This window comes from Ananas comosus, linkage group 19, assembly GCF_001540865.1.
Source record: "Ananas comosus cultivar F153 linkage group 19, ASM154086v1, whole genome shotgun sequence".
NCBI lineage: Eukaryota > Viridiplantae > Streptophyta > Magnoliopsida > Poales > Bromeliaceae > Ananas > Ananas comosus.
This window is the reverse complement of record NC_033639.1, coordinates 7,307,795-7,327,871: the sequence shown is the minus strand read 5'-3', so window position 1 is coordinate 7,327,871 and position 20,077 is coordinate 7,307,795. Positions and strand designations below refer to the sequence as shown.

General features: G+C 36.2%; 1 protein-coding gene across 4 annotated transcripts; it reads left to right on the top strand.

Annotated features, from left to right (window-relative positions):
• LOC109724725 (probable E3 ubiquitin ligase SUD1) lies at positions 11,855-19,207 on the top strand. 4 transcript variants are annotated; one of them, XM_020253649.1, is made up of 10 exons: positions 11,855-12,277; positions 13,986-14,681; positions 15,010-15,783; positions 15,878-16,089; positions 16,208-16,570; positions 16,942-17,099; positions 17,185-17,348; positions 17,433-17,579; positions 17,784-18,308; positions 18,933-19,207. In XM_020253649.1, the coding sequence occupies exons 1-10, from the start codon at positions 11,957-11,959 to the stop codon at positions 19,047-19,049; spliced, it is 3,477 nt and encodes a 1,158-aa protein (XP_020109238.1). In that variant the 5' UTR covers positions 11,855-11,956; the 3' UTR covers positions 19,050-19,207. The 4 variants fall into 4 exon arrangements, 2 of the variants coding, with proteins under 2 accessions (XP_020109238.1, XP_020109239.1); XM_020253650.1 differs by lacking the exon at positions 18,933-19,207 and adding an exon at positions 18,513-18,812 and having other exon boundaries at positions 11,856-12,277; XR_002220049.1 differs by having other exon boundaries at positions 11,857-12,277; positions 17,784-18,670; positions 18,937-19,205.

Sequence of the window (20,077 nt, the reverse complement as noted above, 5' to 3'; positions counted from 1 at the left end):
CTAGACTATCTGAAATCAACTCAATATGATAACACAGTTGGAAACTCTTTCCACATACCAAGTACCCTGGCCAGGGGTTTTCCGAGTCAAGTCCGATAGACTGCATAGGACATTCTCCCTCGTCATTGAAAGTGTTAGATTCCTTATTGCGCATTCACATGCCTTCTCGTATAAATCACTACAGCCAATCAGTACCGAATATAGACCCATGTCTAGAGTTTAAGTATTAGTACTATCAAACGGTAGCAACCTGTACGTGAAGCAACTATGATGCCTCAGGTCTGAGGAGTACTTCACACAACTGTAGCAATGAACCTGTCACTGGCGAGCATGGAACCATATGACTGTTCAATTAAATAGTCACGCTCAGTGTACTTGTTTTCTAACAAGCACTTGTATGCTTGTTCTAGTGTCCCTACACTAGTGACTTGAGATTCGTCACCTCAATTAGAAACATAGCATACACCGGCTTATCCGGAATATTACCGTCCTTGTAATATTCTTCTGGCTAGGAGCATTTAAACAGTCCCGTACAGAAAAATACATATCTCAAATTTCTAACTCTTAGAAATATGTCTTTGTCAAACAAAGACTGTATGGACGATTCATGTCAAATATTGAACTGCTATACAATAGACATGAATAGAATATCTGCCCTCATATTATGAATTATAAACAATTAATACGCAAATACCTTTAAGCTAGTGTCCCCATATGGGCTTTTGGGCATATAACTAACAATCTCCCACTTGCACTAAAGCCAAACACTCACATATCTTATATGCATTATTTAAAGTCAACTCTTCAACCCTTGAAGAGTAAGCTTTTTAGCTAGTGCATCCACTGAACTATTCATGACTATTATATTCTACTTAGGAAAGTTGTTGGGAGTATAAATTATTTTCATTCACTAAATACGTCTGGATCATTGATGAGACCTAGGTTCTATATCATATGAACCATATGGAGTTCTAAACTCCATGAACCAGAACATATTCTATAGTGCATCTCATGCAGCGCCACACTTAACATTCATGTTATCTTGCTCAAGCTTTTTAAGCAACAACAACTCCAATACAATCTTATAAAATCTCTCTTTTCTCTCTTTAGTGTCAATACTTCACAAGTATTAGATAATATCTATCAGTAATATTTACTGTATCAATCATCGCACATAGAATAATACACGTGTAGATTCCAAATATTGAATTATAAAGGATCCCGCATAAGTGCATCCTTTCTTAATATGTCACACACACTGTTAGAGACAACTTCCTTCCAAAGGATAATATGTCTCTCATTAGAATTTAATCTTGTTGACCTCTTCAACATGATATCCTATGTACGCAGTTCAAGAAATTTATCAGATTTATCTCCATAGACCCCCATTCTTCAGATGAAAATATATAACTAGAATTTTCATCAAGAAGTTCTTGATAATCAATATTATCATACTGGTTAAATTTCTCAAATATTAAATATTATTTACGTACAATACGTAAAGCATATTTTGTACTCCCACTATTTCTCTATACACTTTTTGACTCGTCTATTCTTCCGATACACCAAACACGTTGCTTGCATTTTGAAGCAGACGTCATATTTTCAAGAAGATAGTTTAGATCCTTTTACAGTTTGTGAGGAAATTCTTCCACTGTTCGGAACAGTAGCTTTCTTTAATAATATAAATTAAGAATCAACTATGATATCTCATATCACCATGTTTAACAAGCAAAAACAAATGGATTATGATATCCACCATAAATCTGTCACTGTATTCGAGACTTTCTCTTTGACCGCAACATTTTGTTAGTGATGGAGTTTCAAAGGTCTGTACCTTTTATTTATACAAATCTTTAATTGTAAAACTCACAAGGTACCTTACCTTATAGAGAGTCAATAATTTAAGATCATATCATCCATTCAAATTTGCTTGTATGCATCTATCTTCTCGGATTGATATCTCATATCGTTTCTTCACATCTAAGATAATCATTATCTCTTTTTAGAAGAACAATTTCTTCTAATACCTCATGATCAAATCCAATTTGATCTAAGATTTAGAAAATATCTTAGATCTTATGTGTACAAATAATTAATCTAGACTTATAGACTCACAGCTCAATAGACACTTTGTTGAGCCATATAGATTCCTCCCACTGCTTCTTTCATAATAAACCTTTTATTGAAAAATAAGTATGTCAACAAAAATCTTTTCTTGGGAAGAAAATATAATATCTCAACTCTTTGAGATTGATTGAGTCTATATACGCTAGATGCAGTATCCATCCAATCTATTTCATGTTCCGAAAATAAATGATGGATATCTACAAGTCATAATAATTGCCTTCTATCTTTTCACATCGTATGCGATCTTATAGGCAAAAATTTCGGAAGGGACTACTTTTAGTGGGAATACATTGATAAGATTGGCACACTGTAGAGTGAATAATAATACAATTACACAGTTAACTTTAACTTGTACCATGTCTTACAAGATACGACTTCTCCTTTGAAATACCAAAAAGTATTAAAAGGAAACTGTAAAGAATGTCTATATACTAGAGGTTATGTAATGCTCAATACTAAGGCAATAACCTACTCGATCTAATCGATTAAGTATTAACACCCTTTCTTGTGCTTAACTTTATTTTGAATTCTCTTTGAACTTCTTCAAAGTATTCAATTTCGCGATTTATAAGATCCATATGACTTTTACTATGACCTTCATTAGTAAAAGTAATGAAATATCAGAGAACCATTCATGATCATCATATGATCGATATGCATCACCATGCATTAGTATGAGTATTTAATGGCTACTATACTTTGTCTCACAAAGGATGATTTAGTTATATCAGTTTAGAACTGGACTCATAGATTGGGTATGGTTTTGAATAAACAACTCAAAACCATTATTAGCCAATCTATTTATCCTATCCGTACCGATGCAACCTAATCACAAGTGCTATATGAACTCTTAATTCTCTGACCTCTAGTTTACATCAAATTTAATAACTTCCTTATCACATATAAATTGTGCAATTTACCATTCTTTAAAAAGTAAAGCCATCCTTCAAGGTACTTATACTTTTCAAATAAATTATATAATAAATAATAGATAGAATTGTACTTTCTCAAAGTAAAAGGTATATCAGCCCTTAAAGACAGCATTTAAGTTTTTAACCAAATGGTAATTCGTATCTTTTCTTTGAACTAATATGGCAACTCTTGCTACATTTTCAGTCCAAAGGATATCACACTAGATGCCTATCTATTTAATACAAAATACTTCTCAATGTAACAAGTAAGATATTGAACTTATCATATCCAATTGGATTATCTGGAATTAGAAGTTAGCTCGACCTCTATCTGTGACGATCACAGAGGTCCATCCTTACTTATCTATTTAAACTTGATATCTCATATCGAGTATATGACTCCACATACCATACAACTCTTGTATGCGGACATGTAATGTCACGTATTCAACAATACTCATCATACAACTCTTGTATTAATATCTTTAATATCTTATATTTGCAAAGAAGACATCATTTATTATACAACTTTTGTATAAAATATAATAAACTATAAATATTCTTTATGTTTTCCACAACACACTTTGAATATTAATAGTTTTGTTTATCTAAGCAACCATTTGCTCTAATGTGTAATGATGTCGTACTTATTTTGAAATTATATTTTCTTGGTTATGAATCTCCAAATGAGAGATTAGGATGGAGTTAAGTATGTCGACTACTTACTTCAAATTGAGAACAATTCTCTATATCCTACCCAATCAGTTAGTTGTCAACAGATTGAAAATTGTTTCAAATAAGGTCAACTGTGTAGCTAAATAGAAATGATTATATAGTTAAGTATTAATCATTTTTATCCTATTAGATTAGGGCCTTTAAATCCAATAGGTACCCCCCACTAAATTTATTGAATTTCCACACTCCCTAGGTGGAAAGACGGAAATCGTCAACCCTTGATATTTCTAGCGGGGATCAGGGTCTTATAAATTATGACTTACCTCGCCGGACGGTTTCTTGGAAAGTCGTAATTTAGTAAGCGGGTAACACCTTACCTCGGTACATCTCATGTACGATCCGATCATCCTTCGGCCTCTAGGGTTTTACACCTCACCGGACAGTTTCTTGGTGCAAACGCCCTAGTTAAGTCGAACCCACCTTTCCTACAAGTATGGAACTACCAAAAGACCCTCACCGGACAATTTCTTGGATCCGTTGGTAATCCCATCTTGTAGCATCATATGACAAGATGTTCACATTGCCCAAACACAAGTAGCCCCATGGGACCATGCGTGACTACTCAATGTCGGAACAATATTCTCATCCTGTGATTGGTGGAAAGCCACGATAGAGTATCATATACCCATTCGTTCCTACTTAATATATTATAGGGAGATTAAAACTTTATTAATTTCGCATCATCATCACATTCACATATCACATCTCATGATATAAAATAACATGCATCACATAAAATAAATAAATAACTGTATGCTAAAAGGGATGATCATGAACTTTTATAATTTGACTCGAGCTGATGAGTCAAATCGGTCTATGGGGTAATTGTTACATTCACATACACATTCTCAACTTTTGAGAAAAACTATTCTTCAACTTCCGGATTTACCAACATCTTATGTGATCAGATGGATCCCGGCCGTCTGCAACCATTCAATCATCTTCTTCTCCTGAGTCCTATGTATGCCACGGTGGCGTAAAAATTTACGACCTCAGTCCGTCAACTCTTGCGGTGCACTCTAATTTTGCATGATCTAATTATTACAAATTAGACTAGTAGGGATACGCAGATCCCAATAAATTACAAATTAATTTAAAGAGAAGAACAAATGCACGCAAGCCCTATTCACAAATACCGGAAACTAAATAATAAATAATTGCATAAATTACACCCATAAAAAAATACATCACATCATCTTAAAAACATCGAGATACATCCATAATCACATCACAGAGATCTAGTCAAGTTCATGATCATCTTCTATATAATTAATTATACAAAGAATGCAACCGATCCATCTCGGATCTCGATTAAATTTTTCGGAACTATAAAATACGTTATCTCGCATTTTTGCTTTGCAATATTGTTGTAATAAAACAACAAATCGTAGCACATGCAAAATGACAAAATGAGAACGATCTAATCGTACAAAGAATCCGAAAAATTTGATCGAACCGTACCGATCTTTAATATTTTTACATAGAACATGAGAATCGGCTCTGATACCACTGTTAGAAATTAACCGGTACATCAGAAAAACGCAGTGGAAAATAGTTTTTGCACTTTTAAAATTTTTCGGAAGCCAAATACATATCACACATGAAAACCGAAAACTAATAAATCAAATCGTTGCCGGCGGATCATTCTCATGTTACTATGCAAAAATTTAATCTAAACAAAACTCTTAATGTTTAGAGATCTTACCATGGACCAGTTAAGGTCTCTTGATCTACTGTACGGTTGAAACTGAATATGACGAACAGAGATTCCGATGAGCCGTGCACATGCCCGGCCTCTACGCGTATCCACACGGAATCGGCGACCCGATCAATCTTCGTCTCACGAATAGAATGAGTCACGGACCATGTGGACGGTGCTAGCAATCCTTTCATGATCCACCAGTCGATGAAGAGTAGAGAAGTTGATCGGAGAGAAACACGCGTGCGGGAGAGAAATCAGAGAGATTGATCTCTATATGTATAAAGATCAAAAGGCTAACATGCATCAAATTAATTAATATGCATGGCATCTTAATTACCATGCATTCAATCCATATGGCACTATGTGCCGTACGGTTTCACCTCTTTTTTTTTCTTTTTTTTTTATAATTCATTGTATATTCATCCGTACATATAAATCTATATATGTATATATAGAATCTTATTTCATAAAATCTTACCTAATAAGATTTTTCTCTCTCTCCAATAAAATTTGACAATTAAATGTTCATGCTTATCCAACTAAATCAAATCTAGTAAAAATCTTATCTTATAAGATATTATGAATATTTAATTATTCTCTAATCCAATTAGAGATAAATATTAATCTCTCCAATATTTAATTAGATCTTATCTAATTTTGATCTTATCCAATAAGATTACTCACTAATATTTAAATCTCATTTAAATATATTTTATGATTAAATATTATCTACTAATCTAATTAGAGATAAATTTAAATCTTGCGCATAATTCTCTAACTGATTCTGAGATCCTAATTTAATTAGGATTATCAGTTATAACCGAATCGAATAATTAAATCTAATTTAATTAAGCAGCTTCCCTTTATTTTTTATTGCTTACACTAAACTCTTTAGTGAACGACTTTCATCCAAACGATTCAGGTGCACACAATTCCTAATGTGTGTGACCGCATAGGTTCATTACCATTCGGCAGTGGAGCTCAACATCAAACTCTTTGATATTTAATTAGAATTCTTCTAATCGATAAATAAGAACAATTCAATTCGAATCATTCATATTCTCTCACTGTCCGTGAGTGACACCTAGCAGTATATCACGGCAATCCAGAATGGTGATGAAGAATGAACCTTTCCGCTTACAGTTACCATGTGATTAATTCCTTCCAACATACAACGTCCCAATCGAACTAAGGTCATGGTTACTTGCCAAACCTTATCATTCAATCATATGACTAGACTATCTGAAATCAACTCAATATGATAACACAGTTGGAAACTCTTTCCACATACCAAGTACCCTGGCCAGGAGTTTTCCGAGTCAAGTCTGATAGACTGCATAGGACATTCTCCCTCGTCATTGAAAGTGTTAGATTCCTTATTGCGCATTCACATGCCTCCTCGTATAAATCACTACAGCCAATCAGTACCGAACATAGACCCATGTCTAGAGTCTAAGTATTAGTACTATCAAACGGTAGCAACCTGTACGTGAAGCAACTATGATGCCTCAGGTCTGAGGAGTACTTCACACAACTGTAGCAATGAACCTGTCATTGGCGAGCATGGAACTATATGACTGTTCAATTAAATAGTCACGCTCAGTGTACTTGTTCTCTGACAAGCACCTGTATACTTGTTCTAGTGTCCCTACACTAGTGACTTGAGATTCGTCACCTCAATTAGAAACATAGCATACACCGGCTTATCCGGAATATTACCGTCCCTGTAATATTCCTCTGGCTAGGAGCATTTAAAGAGTCTCGTAGAGAAAAATATATATCTCAAATTTCTAACTCTTAGAAATATGTCTTTTTCAAACAAAGACTGTATGGACGATTCATGTCAAATATTGAACTGCTATACAATAGACATGAATAGAATATCTGCCCTCATATTATGAATTATAAATAATTAATACGTAAATATTCTTAAGCTAGTGTCACCATATTAGCTTTTGGGCATATAACTAACACCTCCTCCATCGCATGCACATCATTACCATTGCAACCTCGGTTTCCTCGACCTCTGCCCTGCCATCGTCAGAAAAAATCCCTCGGAGATTATTGCCCTCACGTTTACATTCTATATCCGCGATGACGACGATGAAGGAGAAGGATAAGGGAGAAAAAAAACAATAGAGGAGGAGAGAGAGAGAAAGGGGACAACAATGGTGGCAACGACATCTTACGAAATAAGGAGGATAAGGTGAAGGATGGAGAGAGAGGGATAAAAAAATTTTAGTTCAATTTCTAAAAATTTAAATCGAATATGCCAATGTAAAAAATCAATATGATTTTACAAAAATAAAAAGATTAATAAATTTTTATGCAAATTAGCCAAAAAATTACTGTGTGATAAAATTTGGTGTTGACTTGATAATTATAAGTTGGTGCTTCTTATATAAAAAGTTATTTTTTTTTTCTATTTTAATTCTAAAGCCTCATTAAATTTTAGGAGTGCGGCATATTAGATATGTGCCTACACCAAGTAAAGGCAAAAGTTTTTTATGGAAAAATTTTTTCTATACCTTTCTAAAATCATCTAATTTTATAAATACACATCTAAAAATTGAAATGTCACGTATACCCTCCAAATTTGAGAAACTTTCAAAAATAACCTTACAATCAAGTTTCCATTCAAATTAAAGTTAATTAGTATTTAAATTCCAACTTTACCCCTCTAATATTTCAAAATTAATAAACTCTATCTAGACTAAAAATTTAGTAAAATTCAATTGATTTTAGTTTTAATTTTTTTTCATTTTAATTAAAAATAAATATTTCTATTTGGAATAAATTGTAGTTAAATTAAATTTATTTTGCTTCACTATTAATTTAACTACAATTTATTTCAAATAAAAATATTTATTTTTAATTGAAATGAATAAATTTTTTTAGCTAAAATTAATTGAATTTTACTAAATTTCATGGCCAATTTGCATAAAAAATCCACTAGTTTTGCGTTTTTGCAAAAGTGTGTCACCTTTTTCTATTTTGCAGATTTGGGCTGGATTTTCAGCAAACTGACCAAAATACCCTTATTACTTTTTCTCTCTCATCTTTTCTTTTCTCTCTTCGAAGAAGGCAGCGGAGGTGGAGGCGGAAGCAGCCCGCCTTGCCTCTGCCCCGCACGCCCTTGCCCTCGCCCTCGCCTTTGCACCCCGCCCTCCTCGCCTTCGACCCTGCTAAGGCCGCGCCGTGATCCTCCTTCTCCACTAGGGCACGACGACGTCGAGGCGCATGCTCTTTTCCTCCACCACGCGTCGGAACGCCACGACGTCGTCAAAGCCTTCGACGACATCGCGGTGGTTGCGATAAAGAGCAATGGAGAGGTGGTGACAAAAAAAAATTATAGAAAAAAAATAATAATAATAAATAATAAAAAAAATTTCTACAGAAAAGATAAAAAAATATAGAAGAGGAAAGAAGATGATGAAATTGTACTGTTAAAATAAGATTACACTGTTTTTAAAAAAATTGTACTGTTTTAATAAAAATTGCACTATTTGATATAAAAATTATACTATTTTGAAATGAATTTTATACTCTTTAGGCCAAAGTTGTACTATTTAGGAGAATTCTGGACCATTTTTTTTCCTTTTCTTTTTCTCTTTCTCTTCTTCTTCTTCTTCTGCCGCCGCCTCCCGAGGTTTCGGAAGCTAAACTTGCAGGTGAATACGGGCGAGCCCGAGTGCAGCCCCCAGGTCTTCCAGCTCCAGGGCTACATACACCAGCCCGTCTTCAGCGAATACATCAATACTCATTCCTATATTTATATGGAGATCAAATTAAGAGGTCGGAAGCATTTGAAGCAGTTTTGGCTCCAAGCTTCTTCGCTGAATCTCTAATCTCTTCTATTCTAAGAAAAAATCGATCGCTCCTCCTTCTTTTACTGTGTTGAGAAGGGTTTTTTTTTGGCCATTGATCGAAGCATGAGCTCGATCCTTGCGAGCTCTCGATCCCGTGCCATGGCGTCGGAGGAGAATTAGGGTTTCGGTGATGGGCTCTACTTCGGAGAAGAAGAGCGACCGCGAGGCGTGGCAAGAGAGAGGAAAGGTGTCTAAGGGTTGGGGTGTCCTTCTCTTTGGCCTAATCGGCGCCACCCCCACAACCTTCACGGTACTCTTTCGCCCTTCTCTGTCGTGAATTGGGGTTTTGGGGGTGACTGGGTTGTGATTTGATCTCATTTTGGTGTTCCTGCTGCTACTTTTTGAAAACTTAAAATAGTTCAATCTTTTATGTGGAGTTCTTATAAATGTTCGGTTTCCAGTTATTAAATTGTGTTCCTTTGTGATCTTCATGGAAGAACCTAACATTTTATTATACTTCATCTAGCTACATGACATGGATACCTTTTGGTTTTAGGCTTAATTAGGAAGTAAAAGAGCAGCTTGCCCTGATCATCGTCCGCTCCAAGCCCGACCCGCGCTTCGTCTTCGAGTTCGACAGCAAGCCCGAGTGAGCTCCAGGGCTCCATGCGCCAGCCCGTCTTTACCTGCAAGTTCAGCTTCCGAAACCGCGGGAGGCGGCGGTGGAAGACGAAGAAGAGAAAGAAAAAAAAAAAGGAAAAGAAATAGTGCAAAATTCTCCTAAATAGTACAACTTTGGTTTAAAGAGTGTAAAATCTATTCCAAAAGAGTATAATTTCTATATCAAATAGTGCAATTTTTATTAAAATAGTGCAATTTTTTTTAAAACAGTGTAATCTTATTTTAACAGTGCAATTTCATCATCTTCTTTCTTCTTCTATATTTTTTGATCTTTTCTGTAGAAAAAAATAATTTTTATTTTTATTTTTTATTATTCTTATTTTTTTCTATAATTTTTTTGTCACCATCTCTCCCTTGCTCTCTATCGCAACCATCGCGACGTCGTCGGAGGCGATCTCGCCACCTCCGACGATGTCGCGACGTTCCGATGCACGGTGGAGGAGAAGAGCCTGCGCTTCGACGTCGTCGTGCCCTAGTGGAGAAGGAGGATCGTGGCGCGGTCTCAGCAGGGTCGGAGGCAAGAAGGGCGGGGGGGGTGCACGGGCGAGGGCGAGGGCGAGGGCGAGGGCGTGCGTGGTAGAGGCGAGGCGGGCTTTTCCCGTCTCTGCCTCCGCTGCTTTCGTAGAGAGAAAAAAAAGAACGAGAGGAAAAAAAAAGAGGAGAGAGAAAAAATGCCCTTAAAAAGAACGAGAGGAAAAAAAAGAGGAGAGAGAAAAAATAATAAGGATATTTTGGTCAGTTTGCTGAAAATCTAGCCCGAATCTACAAAATCGAAAAAGGTGGCCCACTTTTTCAAAAGCACAAAACTAGTGGATTTTTTATGCAAATTGGCCAAATTTTATTCAATGGTCAATTGTTTTATTTCATAAATACCCTCTATTATATTTCAAAATTAACTAAACTTTATCTAGACCAAAACTGTAGTAAAATTCAAATGATTTTAGTTTTAGATTTTTTTTATTTTAATTAAAAATAAATATTTCTATTTGGAATAAATTGTAGTTAAATAAATTTTATTTTGCTTCATTGTTAATTTAACTGCAATTTATTCCAAATAGAAATATTTATTTTTAATTGAAATGAATAATTTTTTTAAATTAAAATCAATTTAATTTTACTTTGATTATTTTGAAATATAATAGAGGATATTTTTGAAATAAAATAATTGACCATTAAATACATAAGAGGGGTAAAGTTGGAATTTAAATACTAATTAACTTTAATTTAGATAGAAATTTGATGGTAGGGTTATTTTTGAAAGTTTTTCAAATTTGCGGGTTTATATGATATTTTAATTTTTAGATAGGTATTTATAAAATTAGATGATTTTATAAGGGTATAGAGAAATTTTTTTCTTTTTTTAAGGGTTAATTTTATACAAGATCTTTCAAATATAGTAAATGACAAATATATCTCTACAATTTTCATATATTGTTTCTGAAAAAGTCCTGATATTTTTAAATATATTCTTATCGTTATAATCTGTTAGAAAAATTTAGTTAACCTTGATTAGTTTTTGATATTTTTATCTCTTTATATTATATTGTTATGACTTTTGGAGTGATATATTTGTGATGACAAAATTAAAAATATAAATAGTTATCTTATAATAACAAATTAGAGTGACAGAAAATGTGAAAATTTTTATAGAAATAATATACGAAAATTGAACTTTATAGAAATATATATATTTATTATTTACCATGTTTACCTGGATCTGTACGAAATTAACCATTTGACATGGATCAATATGAAATTAACCATTTTTTTAATAGATTCAACCAGCCCATTCCGTAATTCGACGCGGTCGCAATTTTTCCTCCTCCTTCAACACCACACGGTCCACACCGCCTCTCCTCTCCCCGTACCCGCTACTATTTATTAATTTCTCTCTCTACCCTGCCCAAATCATTGTTGCTCCATAAGCCATTTCCCATCGAGAGAGAGAGAGAGAGAGAGAGAGAGAGAGAGAGCGATCGTAGGAGTCCATGGAGGAGATCGACGATCCCACCCCCGCAGCGTCGGCGCCGGGCGATTCCGCCGCGAAGGCGGCGGCGGCGGCGGCGTCGGCGTCGTCGGTGGCGTCGTCGTCAGCGGCGCCGCCTCCTGCATCGGCGACGGGGAGGAGGTTGGAGGAGGAGGAGGAGGAGGACGACGACGACGAGGGGGACGTGTGCCGGATCTGCCGCAACCCCGGCGACGCGGAGAACCCGCTCCGGTACCCCTGCGCGTGCAGCGGGAGCATCAAGTTCGTGCACCAGGAGTGCCTCCTTCAGTGGCTCAGCCACAGCAACGCTCGCCAGTGCGAGGTAGGGTTTTTCTGATTCGCTTCGGTTAGGGTTTCGATTTTGGGGAATGATTCATGGTGTGATTTTGGAGCCTTCTTCTAGTACCTTAAATTTGACCAGATCTTAGGGTTGCATGGTGTGAATCAGTGGTTACCGTCGCCAATAAATTGATGAAATTGATAAATTACATACTCTTGGTGCTTAATTTTAGGTATGATCCTGGTGTTGGTAGATTGCAGTTGTTAATTGACCATTTTTGGGTAAATTGCACTTAGAACGGGGTATTTATTGAGAAATGATTGAACTGTAATTAGAGATGAGAAGGGTGAGCTAAATGGAGAACTGTTTAAATCAGCTTTCCTCACAAGTGTTTGCTTTTAAATTGTGGTTACTACTTATTGTGGTTTTCATATGTAATTCTTTGTCCTTCCTGAATAGGATATTAGGATGAACTCTCATGAGATGGCATAAGTTTTAGGTCCACTTTGGATGCATCAATATCTTAATCTGGTTATACCTTTGAGTTATTCAAGAAGTTGTAGTGTTTGGTAGATGAGAAATATGATCAAACGTTTAGAATGGAATAACATATTTCACTTTCTAGTCAATTTTTCAGAATAAGATAATTCATCGCAGGTGAAATATGTTATTCTACCAAATTATGGAGGACAAGAGTCACAAGACCTTTCAAGAACCAAAAATCAAACTTTTTGCCTCCAGTCATACAAGAAAAACTTTATACCGAATAAGTTATTCAAGGATAACTTATTACAATAGCAAAATAGGTCCTTAGGGTTTGTATGGATGCACAAACATCTTGTTCAGTTCATCTCCAACAAGCTTGTAGTATTTGATAGATGAAGAATATGATCAAATATCCTGAAAAGTAGATTATTTGGCATCTGAGTCATTTTCTTGTAATAAGACGAATCACCTTGTACATGAAATATTCTACAGTTAATGGCTTCCATTACCTTGCAACGCTAAATCCATACTCTTGGCTCGCAATTACAAAAGAAAGTCCTATAGTGCATTTGACTTTTAAACAGCCCCCAAACACTTACAGATAAGGAAGCTAGTCTATGTGGATAGTTTCCAACTGGCATCAAAGAATTAGGGTCTTGTACTACAGATAGGTTGCTGAAAGTATTTTAAATTTAGAATGAAAGTTAGTATTGAATAATCACTATGTTGGTAGTAGAAAAGGTTGAGAAATAGGTTATTATTATTATTATTATTATTTGTACATGAAAGGTTAAAATAGTGATAAAGGAATTATAGGTGGAAATGTTAAAGCGGGATGCATGTGTGGAGAAAGACATGATCACAGAATTAGAGGTTGTTAATGCAATTAGTGCAGTACTCATAAATAGTTTTATAAGACTTGCAAATAGGAAATCCAGGGAACTAGACAAGTGCTGCGAATTCCTATTTGAGTGAAGGTCTTTATTTGGCAGAGATTACAGGCATGCTGATAAAGCTACAAGATACATGTGGAGGTTCTCATTTTTTGGCAGAGAAGAGGACTAGTAATTTTGTCCTAGAGTTTACTTTAGGGGAAATTTGGGGTGCTGGTTCAATGGGTTGCAAGTGTGGTTCTTATGCACGTGGGTGAAAACTACCCGCATGGATAATTGTTTTCTATTTTCTGGTCCCTTATATTAATTAGGTTTTCTTCCTTGAATACTTCTATTTGTGATTTAAGTGATGAATGTGTTTTGCTCTGCAGGTGTGCAAGCATGTGTTTTCTTTCTCCCCTGTCTATGCGGAGGATGCTCCTGCAAGACTGCCTTTCCAGGAATTTGTGGTTGGAACAGCCATGAAAGCTTGCCATGTTTTACAGTTCTTCCTTCGGCTTGCCTTTGTTCTTTCTGTTTGGCTCCTGATAATACCATTTATTACATTTTGGATATGGCGCTTGACATTCGTGAGAACTCTTGGTGAAGCACAGAGGCTATTCTTGAGTCACATTTCTGTACCAGTGATTCTTACTGACTGCTTACATGGGTTTCTACTCTCTGCTAGCATAGTTTTTATATTTCTTGGGGCTACCTCTTTAAGAGATTATTTTAGGCATCTGCGTGAAGTTGGAGGAAATGATGGTGAGAGGGATGATGAAGGCCAAGAAAGGCATGGAGCTCGGGCTGTTAGACGGCTAGCTGGCCCTGCAAATCGGATTCCTGCTGGTGATGGAAATGTCGAAGATGGACAAGGAGCCCAGGGAATTGCTGGTGCAGGTCAAATGATTAGAAGAAATGCGGAAAATGTTGCTGCTCGATTGGAAATGCAGGCTGCTCGGCTAGAAGCCCAGGTTGAACAAATGTTTGATGGCTTAGATGATGCTGATGGTGCAGAAGATGTACCATTTGATGAACTTGTTGGAATGCAAGGGCCTGTGTTCCATTTGGTTGAAAATGCTATAACTGTAAGTGTTCTTATTTTTTTCCCCCTCTTAATTGCATTTTTCTTTTTTTCTTCACCACTTAAAACTTATTTTACCTTATAATTAGATTTGACATTTTTTTCAATTTTCATGATTAATATGTTTCCCATTTTGTATGCAAGATTAATTCATTGCTAGATATCTTGGTCATCTATAGAATTTTAAAGCTTGCATTATGTTAGACAACATTAATACAAGGTGAAGTACCGAGGGGTTGTCTTGCTAGTTGCATTTTTTGCGGAATATTACTCTAATCTTGTTTATGTTGTTTGCTAATATGAATTGAAAATTTTTTTTTTCCTATTTTCAGGTGCTGGCAAGCAATGCAATATTCCTAGGTGTTGTGATTTTTGTTCCTTTCTCATTGGGTAGGATAGTCCTCTACTATCTATCCTGGTTCTTTTCTTCGGCCTCTAGTTCGATGCTGGCAAGTGTTATGCCAATTACAGAGTCGGCACTCTCTTTGGCTAACATTGGTTTGAAGAATGCCCTTTCTGCTGTGAAGAACTTCTCATCTGAAAGTCACAATGAGGGTTTTGTTGGACATGTGATGGAGGTTACTGCAGACACCTTGAAGAAAAACATCACCGAACTTGATGTAGTCTCAAACAGTGTCAAAGCTGTTTCAACGGATGTATTGAAAGAAACAACCGGCTCTTCACGCCTATCTGATGTTACCACACTTGCAGTTGGTTATACGTTTATATTCTCCCTGGTTTTTCTTTATCTTGGAATATTTGCTTTGCTTCGGTATGTCAAGGGTGAGCGCTTGACCATTGGAAGGCTGTATGGTTTAGCTGCAATAGTAGAGGCGATTCCATCTCTTTTCCGGCAGTTCTTGGCAGGAATGAGACATCTGCTTACTATGGTTAAAGTTGCCTTCCTTTTGGTAATCGAGCTTGGGGTCTTCCCATTAATGTGTGGGTGGTGGCTTGATGTGTGCACTTTAAAGATGCTGGGTTCAACAATTGCTCAACGAGTTGAATTCTTTTTGGTTGCCCCTTTAGTGAGCACTTCAATTCACTGGCTTGTTGGGATTGTTTACATGCTCCAAATAAGCATTTTTGTGAGTCTTCTTCGAGGGGTACGGTTCAACTTATTTATATCGTGTTTATAACTCTACTTAGCATGTTGACTAATTATCATTTCTCATCCATTCAATCTTTTGCTTTTGGTAGGTATTGCGTAATGGAGTTCTTTACTTTCTGCGGGACCCGGCAGATCCAAATTACAATCCATTCCGAGATCTAATTGATGACCCTGTGCACAAACATGCTCGGCGTGTTTTGTTATCTGTTGCTGTCTATGGAAGCTTGATTGTGATGCTCGTCTTCTTGCCTGTTAAAGTAGCCATGCGATTGGCACCTTCCATTTTCCCATTGGACATTAGGTGAGCTACTCATAGTTTTTAATTATTGGATAACCTGTTGGCGTTTTATATTGCATCCTTTTTATGAAGCCTCTTTGTTCTTCAATCGTAATTCTAACAACAGATGCATAAATTGCAGTGTTTTTGACCCATTTACGGAGATACCTGCTGATATGCTTCTGTTCCAAATATGTATTCCTTTTGCAATTGACCACTTCAAGCCACGTGAAACAATTAAGTCCCTTTTACGTTATTGGTTTGCTGTGGTTGGTTGGGCCCTTGGCTTAAGTGATTTCTTACTACCAAGACCTGAGGAGAATGGCGGGCATGAAAATGGAAATGGGGTGGTAAGGCTCGATAGAATCCATGAGAGACGTGAAGGTGGGATCCGGCAGCGTTTTGTACCGCATGTTGCTGTAGAAGATCACGACAGGAGAGGCAATGCCATTGAAAATGCTGATGTTGCTGATGACTCTGATTTAGATGACCAAGCAGATTCTGAGTAAGTGTTTTTATGTTCTAAATGCATACATCATTGATTTAACTTATTGATTCATGTATTGTCTATATCGTTTTTCTGTTTCTAAAACATTATATATGCACTTGGCAGTGACAACCGGATCGGAATTATATGTTTTAAACGAACAGAATTAATTAGGAAAATTACAATGTTTCATTTAATCTGCACGAAATGCTAATTAGTAGTGGATAATTTATTCATATAGAAAATTAAGAAAACATATTGATTGACCACTCTCATTTCTTCATGAATGTTTTCTGTTTTTTTAATAGATTGATTACTCTTGTTTTTAATAATATATGATCTTTGTACTTTGCAAGTTGTCACATGATATAATTTATTTCTTTTGATAGGTATGGATTTGCACTTCGTATTGTGCTGTTGTTGGTACTGGCATGGATGACACTTCTGCTATTTAATTCAGCTATGATTGTCATTCCCATTTCCCTTGGGCGTGCGCTTTTCAATGCCATCCCCCGCCTCCCAATTATGCATGGTATCAAGTGCAACGGTAAATATTAGCTGAGCCTTTTTATTGTTTTCTAATTGTTCTTTCCCAGGTATGGGGTGCTGACTTGATCTTTCTTTATTTCTAGACCTCTTAGCATTTAGTATCGGATGTTACGTCATCTGGAGTGTTGCAGCTGGAGCAAGATATTCGTATGATTATATCAAAACTAAGAGAGTGTGGGTTCTCTTATCGCAGATCTCAAAATGGTGTGCGATTGTACTGAAGAGTTTTGCGCTTCTGTCAATATGGGTAAGCAACTTTGCCTAGTGGTTGGTTATAGTGCTAATGTTTTTCCTCCCGCTGAATAACAAATATTGTTGTTTCTTTTTTCAGATCTTCGTCATTCCTGTGTTGATCGGCCTTCTATTTGAGTTGCTAATTATCGTGCCTATGAGGGTGCCAATCGACGAAAGCCCGGTCTTTCTCTTGTACCAAGATTGGGCTCTTGGACTGATATTTCTCAAGATATGGACTCGACTGGTATGGATACAATCTCTCATCATCCCGCAATTAATATGATCACCTTATGTAACCTATTTACTGCTGGCGATTCGTGCCTTTTTGGCCTGGCTTCTACGACTGCAGAAGCTCCAGCCCGGCAAATAGGTTTCAATTAGCTATGAGCCAATATCTATCATTCTGTTTATTAGTATTCTAACTATGGTGCCCTTGTTGCTGGCAAAGGTTATGTTGGATCAGATGGCGCCTTTGGTGGACGAAAGCTGGCGAAGAAAGTTTGAGAGAGTGAGAGAGGACGGCTTCTCCCGGCTGAGAGGGCTATGGGTGCTGCGCGAGATCGTGATACCAATCATCTCCAAACTACTGACCGCGCTATGTGTTCCTTATGTTTTTGCAAAGGGGATCTTCCCCGTGTTCGGCTACCCACTCATAGTAAATTCTGCGGTCTACCGGTTTGCCTGGCTCGGCTGCCTCGTCTTGAGCGCCGTGTACTTCTGCGGGAGGAGGTTCCACACTTGGTTCACCAACCTTCACAACTCCATAAGGGACGACCGCTATCTGATCGGCCGGAGATTGCACAACTTTGGGGAAGAATCTGTGCACCAGAGGACTGCTGGACCCGAGAGGAATCCGCAGCCCCAGGAAACAGGCCTGCGAGATCTGGGCCTGATCCGGCTCGACCAGGAAGTGGGAGATTTAGGGCTGAGGCTGAGGCGGGCTAATCAGCGGCCGAACCAGCAAGCGAGGCAGGTTGTAATATAGTTGGATGATGATCTTTGTCATGCTGCTGCTGCTCTTGTTCGTGTTTTTGATTACATTTGTATGATATGATGTTATAGAAGAGTATTAAGGGAAGTGGAGATAGCGGAGATAAGTTGCAACTCCCCGAATCTCTACTTGGGTCACAAACTTTAGGTGGTTCTGTGTATAATGCATTAAAATTGGCTTCAACAGGCTAGATACTAACAGCATGGGAGGGGCTCTCAGTTTCAGCTAATTCAAACTTGGATGGATACCTACACTCCTACAGTACTGGAATTCAGAAAAATTTGCAGCACTGTACCCCTCTCAGAATTTGAAATATGAGATAAATCCAGAAACCGTCGTCATTGGTAACTTTCTCTGGTGATTTTGTCATTTATAAAGCACTAAAGAATACGTCATTGGTAACTTTCTCTGGTGATTTTGTCATTTATAAAGCACTAAAGAATATGTCGAAATATAATTTTAGAGTGCTAACTATTATTATTTCTATTGTATCTGTAATCTGATAGGGACCCAAAGGGATGTGTCTGATATCTTGAATGTTTGTCTTTTTTTTTTTTTTTTTTTTTTTTTTTTTTTTTTTTTTTTCTTTTTAAAATTTAATGTCAGAAAGGAAATGGTGCTTTAGTCCCACCTCTGCTGGAAGCATTGATGAGAGATCCCGTAGACGTTTACTTTGTGACTCGAGTTCTGTCGACTCGTGAGCATATCAGGATCCGAGTATGATCTGATATTATCAGTTCCACTCTCACAGGTAGGATTAATTGTATATGGATTTCTGCAGCATTAGTGAATTTGCATATTTACTTTTACATGAATAAACACTTTTTAGTAGTTTCAGCTTTGACACTTAATATAATATAAATATGTTTGTAAAATTAATATGTTTATCTTGTGGGGAAAAAAAGAAATATAATAGATATATAGCCTGCTTGGTCTAGCTGTTGGACAAGTAATTTCTGCAGAATTAATTTTGATCTGAATAAGTATTTTTGTTAGAAGCTCCAAAGTGTGTGTTGCTAAATCTGATAGTAATTTTTTTAAAAGTGATTTTATAAAACTATTTAGCCAGATTGGTAAAAATTTATAGGATTATAAAAGTATGTGTATCTTTAAAAAAGAAGTGTTTTATGGAAGAAAAATCAGTAGATCCAAAATTTTTGTTCACTCTTATATATATTTAGTAATTAGGGGTAGGCTAGGAGAGAGGAAATTAGGGGTAGAAATTTAACGCACAACTAATGAAATGGTCCCTTATAAATACCATGTTACATCGAACTATCTCTTCTATCCAAACTGTGGAAATTCAAAGGCCAAACAACGATAATTAACCTATAAGAAGATATTTATATATTTTAAAAATTAGACATTTATATTTAATAGTTAAAATTTTGTAAAGTTTTTTTTGGAATTGTGAGGAGTGCGTGTTACATCTTGCAAGAAAGTGTTGTAAAAAACAATATTTTATTTTTTTAGTTACATCTGGTAAGAAAGTGTTGTAAAAAAAAATTTTATTTATTTTGTAAAAAGATATTATGTTATGTATATAACAATAATTCGACGATAATATAATTTTTTCGATCCTGCTGGAATATAAAGAAGTATATGTTTATATGCTTCTTTTAGCAAATATATTTTTTTAGTACAATAATATTAGATTAGATAACCCCAGCATCAAATGAGCCCTAAGAACAAATTTGAAACGTTACATTTTTTGCCTGAATGAACACAAAATTGTCTACTATACAGACAAT